This window comes from Cnephaeus nilssonii (genome assembly GCF_951640355.1).
Source record: "Cnephaeus nilssonii genome assembly, chromosome: 11".
NCBI lineage: Eukaryota > Metazoa > Chordata > Mammalia > Chiroptera > Vespertilionidae > Cnephaeus > Cnephaeus nilssonii.
This window is the reverse complement of record NC_137082.1, coordinates 51,221,364-51,239,929: the sequence shown is the minus strand read 5'-3', so window position 1 is coordinate 51,239,929 and position 18,566 is coordinate 51,221,364. Positions and strand designations below refer to the sequence as shown.

Here is an 18,566-nt window from a genome sequence, read left to right as displayed (position 1 = left end):
ACAGGCCCACACAGCTGGTGAGAACCTGGGCAAGTCCACTCGACTTTAGAGCAGTCACTTTCCCACTGTGTGCAATGGCCCTGATTCACGGAGGGAACATAGGAGACATACTAGATCACCACAACTCATACAATGTGCACAACCTTCCTATGACCACTTTGAAGAGAATGTACTTATCATCTGGTTCCTACAGTTTTCAAGTATTTTCAGATGTTTATCTCATCAGATACCAAAGTATATGGAAGGTAGCTGGTTATGGCATGTTAATTTTTATTCCACAGATTTTATATAGCTATATTACATAAAAAAGCACAAAATAATGAATTCTATTTTCTTATTTACATGATGCCCAGAATCACCTAAAATATGCACTATTTCAAGATTTTTACTCTACAGGAAAATCTGATTCAGTTAGTCTAAATGCAACAACTACCCAGTTCCATTCACTTTGATGAACTGTACTCTCTCCCGACCTATTCAAAACTGACTCTGGGAGAGCCATGCAGATCAGAGCTGAAAGTCTGCACCATGCAACACCCACGAGGAAATGGCCTGGGTGCTGAGCCTTTCAATATCTCAGGATCGGTTATCTTCAATGACAATAGTTCTTCTAGGATAAGCTTCAAGGTCTACAAATATATACCGGAATTCATATTCACCACTTTCTGGGTTCTGGAAAAAAAAAAAAAAAAAAGGTTTAGAGGTGGCATTTTTCCTTCCAGTGCATTCCACAACCTCGCACTTAGACCATGTCTCCACCCCCTCCTCACCTCCTTCACTTCCGCATGCACTGTCCCCTGCTTCCCAGGCTCGGAACCCTGGATGTAGAACTTCACACGCACGTGTTTCAGCCCATCCTTTACATATTCAATAAAACTGTCAAGAAAAGGAAAGAACAAAGACCTAAATCCCTTTCATTTAAAAACAATCCCGAGCCTTCCAAATGCAAGCCAGGTGCAGTACCTGACGTGCTGCCTTCGACCACGTCTTGTCATCTCCCCATATCCTTTAACAGGCTCACCAAAGATACTTATTACCTGCAGAATAAAGACAATGTTTTATTTAGTGTTTTGTGTTTTTTTTTAAGTTTCTTAGGAAAATATTTTGACAACCAAGTGATTTATTTTAGGAAAAAAAATCAGTAAGACTAGGACCCTTTCAAAATGACAACTCCAATAATGAAAAAAGAAAAGTTATCATGCAAAAATCACCCCATAACTAACTTCAATATTTCCTGTGCAGAGACTGATCCAGGTAACTTTATGGTGCTGCTTGCAGTTTTAGAACTGCACTGGTGAAGTGAAGCTATTCCCACTCTTCACAAACAGAAGCACCACCAGTGCTCCTATATTTAAATGCCTGAACATTGGTAGTGATATTTATCTAATGGGGTCTAATACTAAAAGCTATGAGACAAAATGTTTTTTTAAGTCATTAAGCCCAGTGGGAAAAAACCTCACGTATTTAAATATTTAATGAACATTAAACATTTAATAACGACCTATTTAAAACAAACCAGATCTATAGGTGTGAATCAATTACTAATGGCAATGAAATGGAAATATAATTTTTATTGAATTTAAAATGCAAACACTTTGGGACCTTAAAAAAATGGTATCAAACTAAAACAAATGTTGCCTCAAGTCTATAAAATTTGTCTTATTTTGTGTTGGGCATCTTCAGCATCACATTTTTCTTGCAAAAGTAAAAAGAAATAAAGTGTAAGATGAGAAATAAATTTAAGAACTGTGGAGCTGAAACGAATGGCACAACTGTTCAAACAACGTAATACTAGTAAACACATCAGTACCAAACATGAGTTTTCTAGTCTTCAACCAGGCATAGTGCCTGGCAAAGAACAGGACCTTTACAAATGCTGACAACACTGACTGTTGAAATTTAATTATCTGTAGAGCTCTTGTAGGCAGCAAATTAAGTTATGACTTCACACTATCCTACTCTGTTTATTCTCTGTATTTTGTTTTGTTCAAAAGGCTGAAGATCTAGGAAAGGCTGAGTTTGTGAATGACATCTTTTTAGAGATGCATCCTAACATTTTATTATGCTACTCCTATTTATTTCCATCTCTCTGTCAGTTTCCCCTTCTGCAAATGGGATAATAACAGAACTCGACACAATGGTTTATGTGCGATTTGATAAGGACAATGCACTGAAATGCTAAGCACAGTCCTTAGCTCATACTATGCTCTCAATAAGAATTACTACTGTGATCATGGAGTCACATAAGAGTCTTATAAAAAGGAATGATGTGAGAGACACTTAAGAACTGTGTAGCTGTTTTAGACTCTGGTATATTCTAAGCATTTATTATCTATGATAACTAGTGAAATGACTTTGTCTTATATAATTAAGATGAAAACACTGTCCATGGATGTTTTGGTGTAAGTATAGAATAAAGAGCTAAAAGCATAAACAACTCAAACATTATTATTATATAAATTTCACTAGTCTTATAACCAGTATGTGAGTTCTGCCTACTCTCTCTTCCTATTATCAGAGTTTGTGTAACTCTACCTTGAGGACTCACCTCGGGATGTGATCTGCACTTTTCTAAGGCTTTCCCATATATCTTATTAGGACTGGATGAAGAAAAAAGTTCTTTGAAAATCACATAAAACAGGCCACCTGAAAGTCACAGAAAAAAAAGATCAAGCAAAGCCAGGGCGATACAATTAGTAAGTGAAACAGATATTCGGGGTTTTATACTTGCGGTGTTTTCAACCTGTAATGCTGATTCCAATAATCACCACTATTAAATAGGTAAAATCTCTTCCAGCTTCTTTAACTGCAAAGAGAAAAAAGCACTGAGTCACAAGTGTGCCAGACACAAGCAGGAACCTTCAGTATTTCTAGGTGAGGTGTGGACTTAGGACCTAATGAATGGGTCTGTGTTCTGAAGCAGCTGTTCTCAACTGTCCCTGTGAATCAGAACCAATAAAAAAACATGTAAACCAAATCACATCTGAGAGGGGGATGGTAGAGATGGTGCTATTCTTAGAGACTGAAATGTACAAGGGTGGTGGTTCCCATCATATTCCCATGTCATTCACCAGTCTTCCTCTTACAGAATCCACAGATACTAGAGGATGACCGTGGTCCAGAGAACGCATTATTTTCCACCTCTATTGACAAGGAGCAACAAACAGTAACAGTGGATATTATAGTCATGCCCAGGATTTGTTACGTTTCTCACTGTGATAATATAGTTTACGTAACCTGGACATTCTGGGCCTGGGATGTCTGATACAGCAGCAACATGCCCCCAGGGCTATTTAATTTAAAAATTAACCTAACTTTAACTTAAAATTAAATAATAATTGAGTTCCTCATACTAGCAACATTTCGAGTGCTCAACAGCCACAGGTGGCTAGTGGCCACAATACTGGGGCAGCCCACATACAGAACATTTCCATCAGTTTTAATTGAATAACCATGCTCCGGACTGAGCATAGACAAAATGGAAGCTCATGAAATCCTTGTGAATGGTTGTCCTAAAGAGCACTGGCCTGGCTATTAGAAAACCGAGATTAGGGAAATCTGCGGTTAATATTCAGTTATGTGAAACTGGGGAAGTGTGCCTCCTACATTACAATACTAATGTTGGAAAGATTGAATGTCAGAGTCAAATGGATGAAATAACATCTGGACAATCTACTTGGCTACTTTAAAGTATTAAACAATGGTTAAGTTTTAAATAGCTCTCTCCACATCAGAACTAAAAGTTGAGAAAAATTTTCTAGACATAATTCAACAAAGTTATATCAAAATCAACTTTCAAATTTGAGTTCAAATCTATGGAGAATATTATATAGGCTTATATTCTCTGATGCTAAACTGTGTTTAGCGGTTCTACCTTTTAATTTGTGTGAGTTGTCTTTCCAGCTTTTGCATTGAACTTCTACAAAAGGGTATGGGCAACTGTTGTCATGTTTGTTGAAAGTCTGGTCCTCACTGGAGATTTCCCTTTACCTTTCTGTGCTGTTGAGATGGCGGTTTCCCCTCTCTGACTGTGCACAGATACTTGCTTGCTGCTGTCCTCCTTTGCCCTCTGGGGGCCCTGTCCCTGTGTCCAGATGGTCCTCGGGGTGACTCCAAGGATACATCCAGGTCGCACCGTTTTGTGCTCGTGCAGCCCCCATCTCAAACTGGGCTCAGTCTTCAAGCAAGCTTTGTTAAGTACAAAGTGTGGCAAATACAAGCGCTTCCCCGAGGACCTGTGCAGCTTCTCCGTATACTGTGCAGCTCGTAGAAAAGAACAAATCATGTTCACAGAAACCCGCTCCGTTTAGGGAAGATAACTTGCACCAGCAAAGCTTCAAGTGCACACATTCACGCCGGTAAGGCAGCACTGCGTGCACGACAAAAACGTTAGCTCCAGCAGCGTAAAGACGAAAGGTCTCCCGAAAGAAGTTGCTGTCCACCTTCCCTTCTCTTTGGTCCTCTTTTTACTTGAATAAATGTGCTTGGCTTACCTTCCAGGCTGACATTCACACTCTGCCCGCCATGCCTTTGCAAAGTATCCTGGGAAACCACTATGAATCCTGGGAATAGTAGTTTGAAAACTTCACTCCTCACCGAGTTGCTGCAGCGGGGAAGACACAAAGACTACATCTCCCACAGTGCAAGGTGGCCAGAAGCAGGCGGTACTCTCGCCGTCTCCCAGACGACCTTGCGCGGATGGCCTACGCCTGCGCGGCACTTAATTGGTTTTGGCAGGATTCGCGCCGCAGTTGGAGCAAAGTAGTTCTAGAACGCACAAAAGTCAAGTTAACGTTTGCAAACTGTGTGTTCCTCGATTCTCTATAGAGGACTGCATAAACTGAAAAATCCTCGGGTCTTATGGTGGCTTTTCCCTCCCTTATGGGAAAATTAATGTAGCCTCTGAATTTCAATTCTTCTCCCCCCCCCCCCCCCCCGTTTCGCCCGCCCCAAATGAGACAGAAGTAGCGCGAACTACCCTAGAGCCGAAAAGTGGGGAGGAACGAGGCCGCCACAGTTGCAACACGGGTGTTAAAAACTCCGAGCGCTAAGAAGTTTCTAGAATCCTCTGGGAGCGGGTGGAAAGACGCTTCTGCGCGCGCGCGCCTCGGGGAGCGTGCCCGAGTCGGGTGGGCGTGGCTGAGCGTGAGCGGCGCAGAACCTTCGCGACTTCGCGCCGCCCACGCTTTACCGCCAGGTCGCCATGGCGACCGGACGCGCTCGGCTCCTGCACCAGCACTGGCTGGGAGTCCAGGCGCTGCGCCTGCCTCTTGGCGGCCTTGGCGCCATCCCAGGGAGCGGCGGGTTCAGGTGATGGTCCCCTCCCTGCCGCCCCTTCCCATTTCTGTTCTTTGGTCCCTCTCTGGCGCGTCGCTGGCGGCTCCTGTTAAGGAAAGGTCTGGAAGAACGGCGGGAGGGAGTGTCTTCAACTTGGGAGCGTGGGGTCACCTCAAGTCATGGTATCAGTAGAGGAGCCCCAGGAAACCTTGCTTCCCTTTCCGTTAAGTCGGTTAGTGGGTACTGCGAGCGCAGTAAGCCCCTCAACCCCTGAGCAGCGCCTCGCGGCGCGCAGGAGCTACACCTGCCCAGACAGGTGCACGTCACAGGTGCCCACCTGCAGGTCCTGAAAGGGCACCGCTCCGCAACGCGCCCCCAGAGTTCGTCCTTATTCGGAGAGCAGGAGTCGCCTTTCGTCTTTTTATGACTTTATAACTTAGAGAAGTAGAAACGTTAGGATTTTCTGTACCGACCACGATTCCTGGATACTCGAGGACACAGGACCCCTAAGCAGATCCCCCGGTAGGCAGGTTGGTCTCGGAGTGCGCCCTCCAGTGCAGCACTTTCTTGCATTTCCAACACTTTCTGCTCGTCGGACTCTAGGCCAAGTCTGAGTCTTTAACCAGGGATGTCTTCTAGAGGTCAGCCCGCAGGGCTCAGCTCCTGACGGTATCCTGCTGGTTTTCCTGCTGGGGCCTGTGGTGGTCTCCTTCTGGCGTCTAAAGACTCGTCCCCCTCCATTTCTCTTGGGGAACCCAGGAACTGAAGGGGGGTCCTATTCCACACCGAGAAAAGGCAACTTTGAGGAGTGAGATGGGGAAGGGGCAGGGAGCAGAAGGCTGCAGCTGCTTTACCGATCTTAACGCCCAGGGGTAATGGCTCTTTCCCAATGCGAACGAGCCAGCCAGTATGTCAGAAGTACCAACGTGCTATCACGGTACTGTATTAACGCCCTTTCATTTCATCCCGAGCGTTCCTAGCTCTGTACCCATCATCCCAGTTAGTTTACCAGGGGTAAGGATAATGCTAAGGACAGTTTGCATTCTTTTTTTTTTTTTTTTTTTTTTTGGTATAGCAAAGGTGTGGAGATTTATTGAAGAACAAATGACTCCCAGGTGGGGAGGGGGAAAGGGTCCCCCAGTTTGCATTCTTGAGAATTATCTTTTTGCTTTTAAGTCTTCTTGATTTACAGATATAAAAAGTTGTGCATGTATGCCTTCTAATACACCAGATGTCTACCCTTAAGCATTAAAAAAGGGTTGTTACTTACCGGTTCCACTACTTGTCAGTTTTGTTTTCCCGATTCTCCAGGACTATGTCCCATGTCCACCCTAGGGTTCCAGCACCTCACTTTCTCTGGTTTCTGAAGCAGGGACCTGTCCCTCAGTGTTATGGCAATAGTTGGTTCTTGAGTGAATATCTGTAATGGTAGATACACCGCAACCCTTGAGACAAATGTCATGGTGACAATGCTTGCAAAAATTCTTGGAAGTAGGAGAGAAAGGCTGGGATTTAAATAGGGAGCTTGAACTTTAAATCATTTCGCCACTATTACTAAAATTAGTTCCCCCCCCCACGATGTTTTATTTATTTATTTAAAATAGTTGTTTTAATTGATGAGTTTCTTGACCAATTTAACTTATAGGACCTTGAATTTCCCTAGTTTGATTTAATGAAATTATAATTTCTAGAGGTTGTAAATAATCTGAAATTCACTTTAGGGAAAAAAGAGAAGATAGTCTTTATATATAGTGCTCTGGGCCTCTAGCTTGTATCTCAAACAAGTCACTGTGATTGCCTAGTTAATGCCTTAGTTTTCTAATTTGTGAAATGAGGGACTTATGAGATCTGTTTTAATTGTGGGAAAACATCAAGAAATAGGCTGTACTTTCAAGTGGATAAGTGCCAGTGGGTAGGGGAACACATGGAGTGTCTTCCCTGCATGTAAAATAAATGCAGCAGCTTTGGGGGGAAGTGTTAAATAATTTAACTGGTAAATAGTATAACCCATTTTTATAACAAGACACACACAGATATGTTATCTACTTGAATACAACATTTGCATTAATTTTTAAGATCAAATAAGAGACTTCAAAGAAGTTTTGAGCTGTCTGCAAGCTATGCCCCTAGATCCGTGGTCGGCAAACTGCAGCTCACGAGCCACATGCGGCTCTTTGGCCGCTTGAGTGTGGCTCTTCCACAAAATACCACGGCCTGGGTGAGTCTATTTTGAAGAAGTGGTGTTAGAAGAAGTTTAAGTTTAAAAAATTTGGCTCTCAAATTTCAATCATTGTACTGTTGATATTTGGCTCTGTTGACTAATAAGTTTTCCTACCACTGCCCTAGATCTTGGGGACCGGGTACCCAGGATGCTGTTAAAGGTTTTGAGAACCACTGCCCCAGCCTGAAGGGTTGTGCTATGAGACTGATTCCATAACTGCTTGTGTGTGTGTGTGTGTGTGTGTGTGTGTGTGTCTCAAATTTGAAATCAAAACAACAAAAAACCCCACAATTTATTACACACTCAATATATTAAGAAATGTTAGAAAGTACATTGAGTTCTGTCCTTTCAGTCCTCCAGCCCCCATTTAAAAGCAACCATCACCAAAAACCTTTGTAACTTTGTAATCCTGTTAATCAGATATTACTGGCTAACACCGGTGTTCACCTTTTCTCTTAAGAGAGAAATAAAAAAATAAGATTATATAAAATTTATACTTATAACATGTATTTTCAGTTGATATGTTCTTAATTAAGCACACAGTTATTGAATGCCTTCTGCATGCTGGTCATGTTGTGGGTGCTGAAGAATCAGCAGTGAATAAAACTCACACAAAACACCTTGCCAATATGGAGCTCACCTTCCAGGGATAGTAAACAAGGAGATAAATAAAATGTATAGTGTTTGATGGTGATATGTGCTAAGGAGAAGAGTAGGGAAGGGGCATAAAGTGTTTGTGTGTGGTGTGTGTGAGTGTGAGTGTATGTGTATATGTAAGTACATATAAGTGTGTGTGTATGTGTGGTATGTGTGTGAGTGTATATGAGTATGAGTGTGTGTAGTGTGTGTGTGTGTGTGTGTGTGTGTAGTGTGCGTGTGTAGGGATGGGTTGGAGTTTTAGAGCTTGGCTAAAGTTTTCAGTGAGACGCCTGAAGGAGGTGAGGGAGCGAGAGGACACTTGGAAGGACATCATGAACTTGTTTCTGTCTCACAGGCTTTCACCTGTGCTGGAAACGTACCCTTTCGCTGACTGAACATTGCTCCTTGTACGGAGGCCATGCAGTTTAACCAACCCCTGTATTTTTCCCCAGCAGACAACTTTGAGATGGACGTTCTTGAGTGAAGTCATAGGGCACATTGTTTTGCCTTAGGCTATATTTCTAGAAATGAAATTCCTGTCTTAAAAAGTGTGTGTGCCATTAATGGTCTTAACAGACACTTCCAGATTTGGCTTTCCTCACTGTGTGCACCAGTTTCTTCTCCAGGCCCTGAGTGAGCATGCCTACTTATCTGCCATAGCCAGCCCTCATCATATATTTGGTCTTCGCTAATTTGCTAGGTTGAAATGGATCAATACATCATATTAATTTACTTTTCTCTAGTTCCCTTGGAAAGGCCTAGGGTAGTGGTCGGCAAACTCATTAGTCAACAGAGCCAAATATCAACAGTACAACGATTGAAATTTCTTTTGAGAGCCAAATTTTTTAAACTTAAACTTCTAACAGCACTTCTTCAAAATAGACTCACCCAGGCCGTGGTATTTTGTGGAAGAGCCACACTCAACGGGCCAAAGAGCCGCATGTGGCTCGCGAGCCTCAGTTTGCCGACCACGGGCCTAGGGGAATAGTTTTTATTTCTTTTGGCATCTTTTGAATGAAGAAATCTGTAATGACAGGAAGCTGTTATCAATTTATTAATGCTTTTAAATACATTTAATTTTTTATTAACCACAGAAATATTAAGTAAAAAAAAAAATCTAATGAGAGACATTCCTCAGTCTTCGTATAGCGTGTGTGTACAGACTTTATGGCACACCTTCGCACTGCAGGATCCATGGGTCATTGGCGGGGAACTCCTGAGAGATGGTGTTATTTGACGGAGGAGCAACAGAGGTTCTTCTCACTTGAAACTTGGGTGTCAGAAACTTTTGTCGACTGAAAGTATTTTATCTTTGAATATGTGATACAGGTCAACGTAGAACTTTGAAGAATAGTAAATCACTTAAGAAATGCTTTCAATCATTTAAAAATGTACCATAATGTTGCACTTATATGTGGAATCTAAGAAAACAAATGAACAAAACAAAAAAAGACTCATGGAAAGAGAAACCAAAGTGGTGGTTAGCAGAAGGAAGGGGGTGAGGGGATGAGTGAAGAAAGGAAAGGGTAATATTGTGATCAGTTTGCATAGTGACAGGTGATTACTAGAGTTGGTGGATGATCACACTGTAAGGCATAGAAATGTCATATCACACCTGAAACTAATATTATATACTAACTACTTAAATTAAAAAATTTTAAAAAGTGTATAGTTTAAAAAATTGTATATTGTGTTGAATAATGTGCCCCACCCCCCAAATTTTGCCCACCCAGAGCCTCAAATGTGACTTTATTTGATATGAGGGTCTTTACAGACATAATTAATTAAGATGAGGTCATGCTGGATGACAATAGGTCCTAAATCAAATATGTGTGATGTCCTTGTAAGAAGGTACGTGAGAAAACACACACACACACACACACACACACACACACACACGGAAGATGGCCATGTACAGGTGGAGCAGAATTGGAGGAATGTTGCCACAGGCCAAGGGAACCACCAGAAGCTGGAAGAGGCCAGGAAGGGTTCTTCCCTAGGACCTTTGGAGGGAGCATGCCCTCCCAGCACCTTGACTTTGGACTTTTGGTCTCTAGGACTGTGAGACAATATATTTCTGTTGTTTTAAGCCACCTAGTTTGAGGTCCTTTGTTAAGGCAGCCTTAGGAAACTAATCCTATCTAATAAAGAGGGAATATATAAATTGACTGTCATGCCATCACAAAGATGGCGGCACCCACTCCCCTAGGCCCCGCCGGAGTACCCCAGTCCTTTCAGCCCCGCTGCGGGGGTGGCAGGTGCGTGGTGTGGCTGGTCCCGCCTTCAGCGCCCCAGCTGCTCAGGGCCGGCCCGAGGCGCAGGGAAGCCTTGGATGGTCATTGCCCAGCCAATGCCTGAGGCACAGGCAAGCCTCGGATGGCGGCTGCCCAGCTGATGCCCGAGGCACAGGCAAGTCTCAGATGGCGGCTGCCCAGCCGCCCAGGGCCGCCCAAGGCTCAGGTAACCAGGGCTGGTCGAGGCTTGCACTGCTGGCAGTGGCAGCAGCAGAAGTGTGATGAGGGTGTCACCTTCCCCTGATCGCCAGGTTGCCTCCCGCCCCTGAGGGCTCCCGGACTGTGAGAGGGGACAGGCCGGGCTGAGGGACCCACCCTCCAGTGCATGAATTTTCTAATACAGTTAGAAAATTGTATTTTACGTCTTGACTACTGGGTTAGAGCCAGGGCAGTGGAGTTGAAACTTTTCTGCTGTGAAAATCTTTGCTTAAACAAAATTTTCAGCAGAAGTACAAAAATATATGGCACAGGTGGAATCCTCTGATTAAAGCATTGCTAAACTTTCCAGATTAGCATCTCCCTGCCTTCTGTCCCTCTGCTTCCTATTCTGCAGAGCACAGGTGAAGAACCACTGCATCAGCCTAATTGCTTCCTGTTTCCCCTGCACACACTGGTTAAGAGTCATAGGACAAAGGCACATGGAGATTTTCGCTGGAGCTGGAATGGAGAGGCAGGGTAGTCAGCATTTTTTCCCTTGGTGAATCTGTTACCCTCCGGGATCTGGAAAGGATTCTGGCGGGTATTCCACCTCTCTTGAGTTGGATGCCAGCATGTAGATGATAGCTAATGTTTACTGAGGACTTGCTAGGTGCTGCTCAGAAGCACACAGGCAAGGCCAGGTGATCTGTGTGCTTGCTGACATGTGTACATCTCGTGTGTTGTCTCCACATTCAGCATCAGGCTATGCTGAGTCCCTGGGCGGTGCCCTCCCCGTGCTTCCTAAGTGCTGCTTGTGCTGGGGGTTGAGGCCTTACTCTGTTCACACCTGTCCATGTGGATTCCATTCTTCAGCTTCCATAGACATTGCCGACCTTCTTTCCAAGTTCTTGTGATCCCTCATTTTGCCCCCAATTATTGCCCATGTCCTCTTTGAACGGTAGTCCAAATATATCAGGCAACCTGCTTGGTGGAAAGAACTGATGTTGGTTAAGCTGTTGGTCAGCTGGTGAACAAAGTACAGACTCAGAGTGATGATGCGGATGAACTGAGCATACGGGTAAGTACGCTCCAGGCCTCCGTCCTTTCCTAATGAGCAGGCTGGGCAGGGGCTGAGTCAGTAGCTGGAGTGCATGTGGTAAAGCAGCTGCTTCCAAATCTCTCCAAGAGAAACAGCCTATTCGCAGGGAGCGGCCTCTGCCAGCTGCTGCCTAGAAACAGGAGGCCGTGGGCTCAGAGACTTTCTGGGCTTTTCAGATCCCTGCCCAGCTGCCACTGAGTACTACTGCTTTTGAGGACTGATTTTAATTAAAAAAACATTTTGGGAACTTCTGAAAAGGACTAATTGCTTAAAATATTGTACCCTACTTCATCAAATCTTAAAAGCCATTGATGGTAAAGTTCACTATTATTTTACTTACCACTAAAATAATAAAAAAATGGACAATGAAAGTATATTCCATTGCATGTGAGGGGTTAAAGTGAGAAAACATTTGTGGGTGAGTGTGTGGTGCTTCTGCCTGCGGCCGTGACTGCCAAAGCTGGAGAGGGAACCGGTCATCGCCCCTCACAGGCCAGCGGAGCTGCGGCACCTGTTGGTGTTGGCGGGGCTGGGGCACAAATCTAATGTTCTTTTCCTTTATCAGGTTCTGTTGTTGTAGTATTGAAATTGGACAGCTAGTACATTTTATCTTTTTCCTTTTTATTTCCACTGAGTACATTTTATAGAACCTCTTTGCCGCTGGCAGCCTGTAAGGAGAGTGAGTGTGCGATGTTAGTTTTAGGACCCATCAGACTAAGTCCAGTTTTCAGGCTCCTGACTCAGGACTCAGGTTGTCTTCAAGGCTGCCCCCCCACCCCGCACCCCCCTTCCCGCTCCTTTCTTTGCAGAGATGAAGTTTCACAGTTAGTAATCTTTGGAGTTTAAGAATCCGTTAAAATGCTATTGTGGGGAATGGGCAGTTCACTTTGCATTGTAGTGATTTGAATTTTCCATGTTTACTTTCAGGAAGGGGCCAGGTGTCCAGCCCTCTGCAGCCAGTACCCCTCTGAGGCAGCATGCCCCGTGCGAGAGGCACCGCAGGAGGGCCTCCCCTCACTGCCCTGTGCTTCTGGACAGGTGAGGAGGAGTCGTCTGCCACTTTTTTGGGAGGCTGTCGGGATGGAGTTATTAGAGCAAGTTATAAGCTGCACACACCAAGCTGTTATTTTGAGCTCTCTAACAATAGAACTGTGTAGGAAGAATCTATAACCCGGAGAGTTTGATATGAGTCAGCAGCCTGTCTCCACCACCATTATTAGACTAGTTTTATGAAACTAAACTTCCAAAAGTGATAAGTTGATTTAATTTTCCTTTTAAAAAACATTTTCGGAACTTCTGAAAAGGAAGCCTGTTCTTTAAAATTATTCACTTTCCAATTGATACAGACCCTTGAAAAAGAAGAAGATTAAAGTGTCATCCTCTAACTCACGGGTGGGGAATGTTTGGCCTGAGGATCGTATAAGGCCCACGAAATCATTTGGTCTGGCCCTGCCAAGGCATTAGGAGTGAGTTAATTGAATGTTGGACCAAATATAGCCGGGTAATTTTTAAGTTGATAATTTTGATAAATTTGCAAATGATGTTATAAATATCCAGCCCTGGCCGGTTTGGCTCAGTGGATAGAGCGTCAGCCTGTGGACCGAAGAGTCCCGGGTTCGATTCCGGTCAAGGGCAAATGCTGGTCGCAGGCTTGATCCCCATTAGGGGGCGTGCAGGAGGCAGCCAATCCATGATTCTTTCTCATCGATGATGTTTCTCTTTCCCTCCCTCTCCCTTCCTTTCTGAAATCAATAAAAATGTATTAATAAATAAATAAATATCCAAATGTGCCTTGGCAGAAAAAAGGTTCTGTACCCCTGCTCTAAATGTTCAGGAAGTCTCTGAGTTTTTTAGCTTTCAGGATTTTGGGAACCTATTTTGCCACAGCAGGATTCTATACTGTGGCCTCAGCAACGAGATCTGTGGAACCTTTTTTTTTTTTTTTAAATTGCAGTTTGAAATTGATGCTGAGATGCCTGTGGATTCATGCTGTTCTGAGATTTGTAGAATGCTAGCTATATGCTAAGTGTATTGTGGAGCCCTGAAGGCTTGGAATTATCACAGACATTTTACAGTGGAGGGAGTGAAGCTCACATAGTCTACAAATGGCAAAATTCAGATTAAAACATAAGTTGCCTGATTTCAAGTTTTGATTGTTAGTACTATTATCATAACTAGCTCAGCTAACAGGGTATATACTTTTAGTGTGTTTTTAAAAAGAAATGAAAAGCCAAAAAGTAAAAAAGCATTAAGGATATCAATTCTAGCTTTAAACCCTACACTCTGGGAATAGAATCTGTCATACTACATCTGATGTAGTAATAGAGCAAAGATTCATTCAGTTACTCCTCTTTTCTCTGAGGATCTACATCATTCTTTCTCAGTGTTATCAAAATTTTAGGAGGGATTGTTTCCCTATAAAACATTTGGAAACCTGGCTTTCATCATAATTTAAGTGTTTAAAATAGTTAAAATCACAATTAGAGAGTATGGGCAAGCCCTTTTAAACTTTCCAGAGCGTTTTGTTCCCTCCAATTCTTTATCCCGAGACACCCCCTGCCCATCTGCCAGTACAATCTTCTGTAGCTTCCTTCTGTTGCTCCCTTTGCTGAAGGTCATGACCAGTGCTTACAGGAGTTTGCAGAACCTTAAGGTCATAGAAACACAGGGGATATTGAGGATGCATCTCAGTGTCATATTTATAGGGCACATAAATAAATATAAAAAAAAGACACTTGAGAAAACCTTAGGGGACTTGGTGTTTCCCTGAAGCCCAGAGCAAGCAGTTGCAAGCTGAGGACCCACAGAGAAGGGGGATGCTCTGAGCAGCAGAGCTCAGTTGGAAATGCGTTGATATTTCCTATTCCATTTACAATTTTTGTTTTGTTTCATTTATTTACTAGAGGCCCGGTGCACAAAATTTGTGCCCTCGGCGGGGCGATGGGGGTGCTGTCCCTCAGCCCAGCCTGTGCTCTCTCATAGTCTGGGAGTCCCGTGATCCATCGCCCCACAGAGGGAGGCCCTGCCCACCTGCCACAGCCCTCCGGTTGGTGGCCTGGGCCTCCCTCTGTGGAGACTAATCACATAGCACCTGCCTTGGCTGGCCTGGTGCCAGTGGGTGTCATAGTGTGGTGTCTGGACGGTCATTCCCCTGTTCAGCCATTCAGTCGATTTGCATATTATACTTTTATTATAATAGATTTCTTTTTGAGAAGTAGGAATTATGTATTTTTCTTATTGATAGCTGAGCATCCATTCTGTCTCTTCTTTTATTTCCATTTATCTCTCCATGTAGTAATGCTTTCATTGGGGAGGTAGTGAAATCCTGCTGTGTGACCCAGTGTGGGAATGTGATGAAAAGGCTGGGGAAATTAACTCTTTGTACCTGGGGTCTTGGTGTTGGTGTCTGTCATAAGAATTGTACCAACCAGAGCATTTCCATGGAGAACATAACTGAAGGTGAGGAAGCGGGTGGCTTTGTGTGCAGGACGGGTCTGTTACCGCCTTCTCTGTGGAGGTGAACAGCCAGTAGTGTTCAGGTACCACACCCATCTCTCTGATCTCCCACCCTCTCAGCTTGCCTTCAGAAATCTTGCTGAAGATTCTGTCCTACCTGGATGCCACGACCCTGCTGTGCACAGGATGTGTGAACAGGCGCTTTTATCACCTGGCCAATGACAAGTAAGGAGAAAGCCAACCATCTCTGTTATGTTTTGATGGAGGTCCTGAGAACTAGTAAGGTCGTTTTAACCAGTTTTTTAAAACTTAAAAATATTAATTTCAAGAGTATTTTTAGGCATACTATTTCAGATGCTTTACGTACTTGTATGATACTTTTCAAAGATTTGCATTTCTGTGCTTAAAGAAAGGACTATTCTTTGCATGAACTGAAAAAGCTCAACCTTGGTATTGGTGTGGCCATTGGAGCAGGTGGCGTTTGGTGTGCTGGCCAGGAGCACCTGCTGTGTCCTGAGAAGAACACAGACTTCCCACAGTTTCAGGCTGGGTCTGACTGGTCCTGCCTGGGTTTGCAGGATGGTGGTAGTGTGCTCTGTTGGCCAGCAAGCAGATCTTGAATAAGGAAGAGGGAGGGGCCCTTACCACTTTCTTGGAAGTTGTCCTTTAAAAATATGAGCTTCTGATGAAATTACTCTCATATATTTTTCTGTTCCAAAGGATAATCTTAATTGTGTAAGTTGACTTATATTTATAAGTGTCATGGTCAGTCTTCATTAAAAGGATATATTAAGAATTGAATGGGTAAACAATAAATGCTTTTGGAAAGTTAAGGGTATTTTCCAAGCATTGCTTCTGAAGAGAGGACAGGAGCACATACTGTAGCCATTTACACTGGTGACTCCTGGGGGACACATTTGAAGGAGGTCTTCTTAGAGCCTGTAACATCCATGGGGCTGCTTCCCTGCCTCATGTATTGAGCCCACAGCATGAACAACGGTATCCCCATGGTTCCCTGAAACGTGGATCAGCTGCCTCTGCCTCGTCACTCGGGGTTTTGTTTTCCAGTACTCTGGGAAACACTGACATTCAATTGGCCCCCTTTTCTGAACAACTCATTTGAAGGTTTATGTGTCTGACTGGGAGTGAGGTTAGATAAACAAGTTTTGGCCTCAAATTCTCCATAGCATTTTATTAGGATGGAGTGTTTGCAATCAAGAGGTGAATGTAGACTGATAAAAGCATCTTAAACTCGACCTTTGTATTTTATAAATAATCAGTCTACACAATACTTTAATTCTAGAAGATGCTTTTATTCTCTTCAGGCTCCTCTGATGATAAATTGAGTAAGATAGCGTGGGACAGTGGTCCATCCTATGAGTGTCAGGCGTAGACATTGTCACTGGAGGTGTGAGAGCTCCACCCTCTGCTTCCCCTCTTTGTGCCGGTGTTTATTTTTGTAGGTGTTAGTGCCAGGGCAGGTACAAAACAGAGTCAAACTTCTGAGTTGAAAACAAAAATACTTCAAGGCAAAAAGCTTGGCATGAAATGATTTTGTGGGGTGAGAAGTTATCTGAAAAGCCCCAACTAGAAAGAGGTGTAAGGAGGAGTCTGACTGTGTGAGTGTGTTGCGATGTCCATGCAATGCCTGGATCCAGGAGGCGAGTTCCCAAGTCAGATGTCTGAGAAGTGCTCCTGTCTGCTGTGGTTGTCACTGAGTGCCCGAAGCAGTCATTCCCCTCTGGGCCCGTGTGTCCTGCAGCCCTCCTGCCATCCAGGGTCTTCCGGTCTATAGGAGAATTGCCTTCTGCCCGCTGCCTCTTGGCTACCAGCCTTTTCATCCCTTTCTGCACTAAATAGAATGTGGAGACATAAATCAGCAAATAATTAAATATTGATGTGAATGTCACCTTTAACATTAAAAAAGAGATTTTAACCTCTGTCTCAGTCTCCCCTAAGAGCAGTTTACTTCTCTTCCCTGAAGCAGAGCATTGGCTGGGAGAGAGTTGCCTGGCCTGGCTTTGGCCCCGGCTAACAGCGCTGCTCCTGTGGCTTCTCGTGGCCTCCATTGGGGTCGAAGGACCACAGACTCTGGGTCACAGCTGAGTTTAAATTCCAGTGTTGCAGCTAATCAGCTTTCTGTATTTGGATCAGTTATTTCATTTCTTTGAGTGCCTTTGTGGTGTTATTGAAGAGGCCATGAAGCGGGGGGCTGAGAGTGTGAGCTCAGGTGGAAGCTCCGTGGATTCAGTCCTGGTTCCACACTGACTCCCGTTCACAGACCCGGGCCAGATCCCTGCTCGTCTGGGCCTCAGTTGCACTGTCTGTTTAATGGGGACAGTAGTAGCAGCTGTCCCATGGATTTGTTGTAAGGATTAAATGAATTTATGTATAGAGTGCTGAAACAGTGCTTACACAAGTGCTCTGAAATGGTAACTGTCATTGTTAGTTATCAGTACTCTTCATTTTTCTCTGTGCAAGCGGCACATATTCACTGCTGAAAAATTAAGACTTAGAAAACAAAAAGAACATGCAGGACAGTTGTTGTTGATATTTCTCTGTGTGTGTCTGTATGTATATACATATCTCCTCTCTGTATACACTTCTTGCCATTTTTCCCTAATCAATCTCCTACTCAGTTATTGGTATAGGAAGGCCGTGGTGTGGATGATCCCAGTTTCATGCACTCACTCATTTTAACCTGTCCCCGGGAAACAAGCTTTGCCTTTTATAAGTGTTTCTTGGGTTAGTGAATCTAGAACACTTATCTCAGACTGCAGTTCACCTCGACACATGCAGAACTCTTAAGTGTTCAGCTGGACACGTTGCTGGAATTAGACAAGTTAAAAATTACTGTGCATCTCCAAATTAATATATTATAAGGACAGTTAATGGCAGTGTCTTTTAGCCTGTTCACTTCTTCCCTCTTTCCCCCAGTTTTATTTGGATCAGAATCTATTCAACTGCCTTTTCACCTAAGAGATGTAACTGGAGAATTGATCCAGTAGAGAAGACAGTAGCGTCTATGAACTTATTGTCAGTTGAGGACAAAGAAGCTGGATATTGGAAGAAGGAATATATCGCAAAACGGATAGCCTCTGTGAAAGCAGCTCTAGCTCAGGTCCTCAAACTTGTCAACCCCTACACGGGCCTCCCTGCCAAAACCAAGGAGGCCCTCAGGTACGCATGCTTCTCCCGCTCCGGGCACTGCGCTTTCATGAGCACCGCTGACCTTGAAGAAGAACGATGGTGTGAGCGCAGACGATTGTGTGCCTGGGACATATGTGCACTTTATATTGTGAGAACCTGTCTCTTGATATTTGTGTGTGTTTATGTGCATGTATAAAATATATAGTATTTTCCTACTCCATGCAAGTGGCCTCGAGTTTTTACGAAGAGCAGAAATAACCCAGTACTATGCTCTGGTAAAGCAAAGGTATCT

The 18,566-nt window shown here is 43.8% G+C and overlaps 2 protein-coding genes across 2 annotated transcripts in view; one reads left to right on the top strand and one right to left on the bottom strand.

Moving 5' to 3' along the window:
• Positions 1-256: 256 nt before the first annotated feature.
• Positions 257-5,105, bottom strand: TIMM21 (translocase of inner mitochondrial membrane 21). Its single transcript, XM_079783312.1, has 7 exons — positions 4,979-5,105; positions 3,991-4,767; positions 2,744-2,806; positions 2,549-2,646; positions 964-1,037; positions 771-876; positions 257-672 (listed from the first exon to the last, which is right to left on the bottom strand). The coding sequence occupies exons 2-7, from the start codon at positions 4,283-4,285 to the stop codon at positions 577-579; spliced, it is 732 nt and encodes a 243-aa protein (XP_079639438.1). The 5' UTR covers positions 4,286-4,767; positions 4,979-5,105; the 3' UTR covers positions 257-576.
• A 98-nt stretch (positions 5,106-5,203) lies between these two features.
• Positions 5,204-18,566, top strand: part of FBXO15 (F-box protein 15) — a gene marked incomplete at both ends in the record, with an annotated part of 49,682 nt that continues 36,319 nt past the window's right edge. Inside the window, 4 exons of the mRNA XM_079783967.1 lie at positions 5,204-5,310; positions 12,596-12,706; positions 15,245-15,349; positions 18,062-18,304. Coding sequence (XP_079640093.1) covers positions 5,204-5,310; positions 12,596-12,706; positions 15,245-15,349; positions 18,062-18,304 — 566 coding nt within the window. The remainder of the gene's footprint in view (positions 5,311-12,595; positions 12,707-15,244; positions 15,350-18,061; positions 18,305-18,566) is intronic.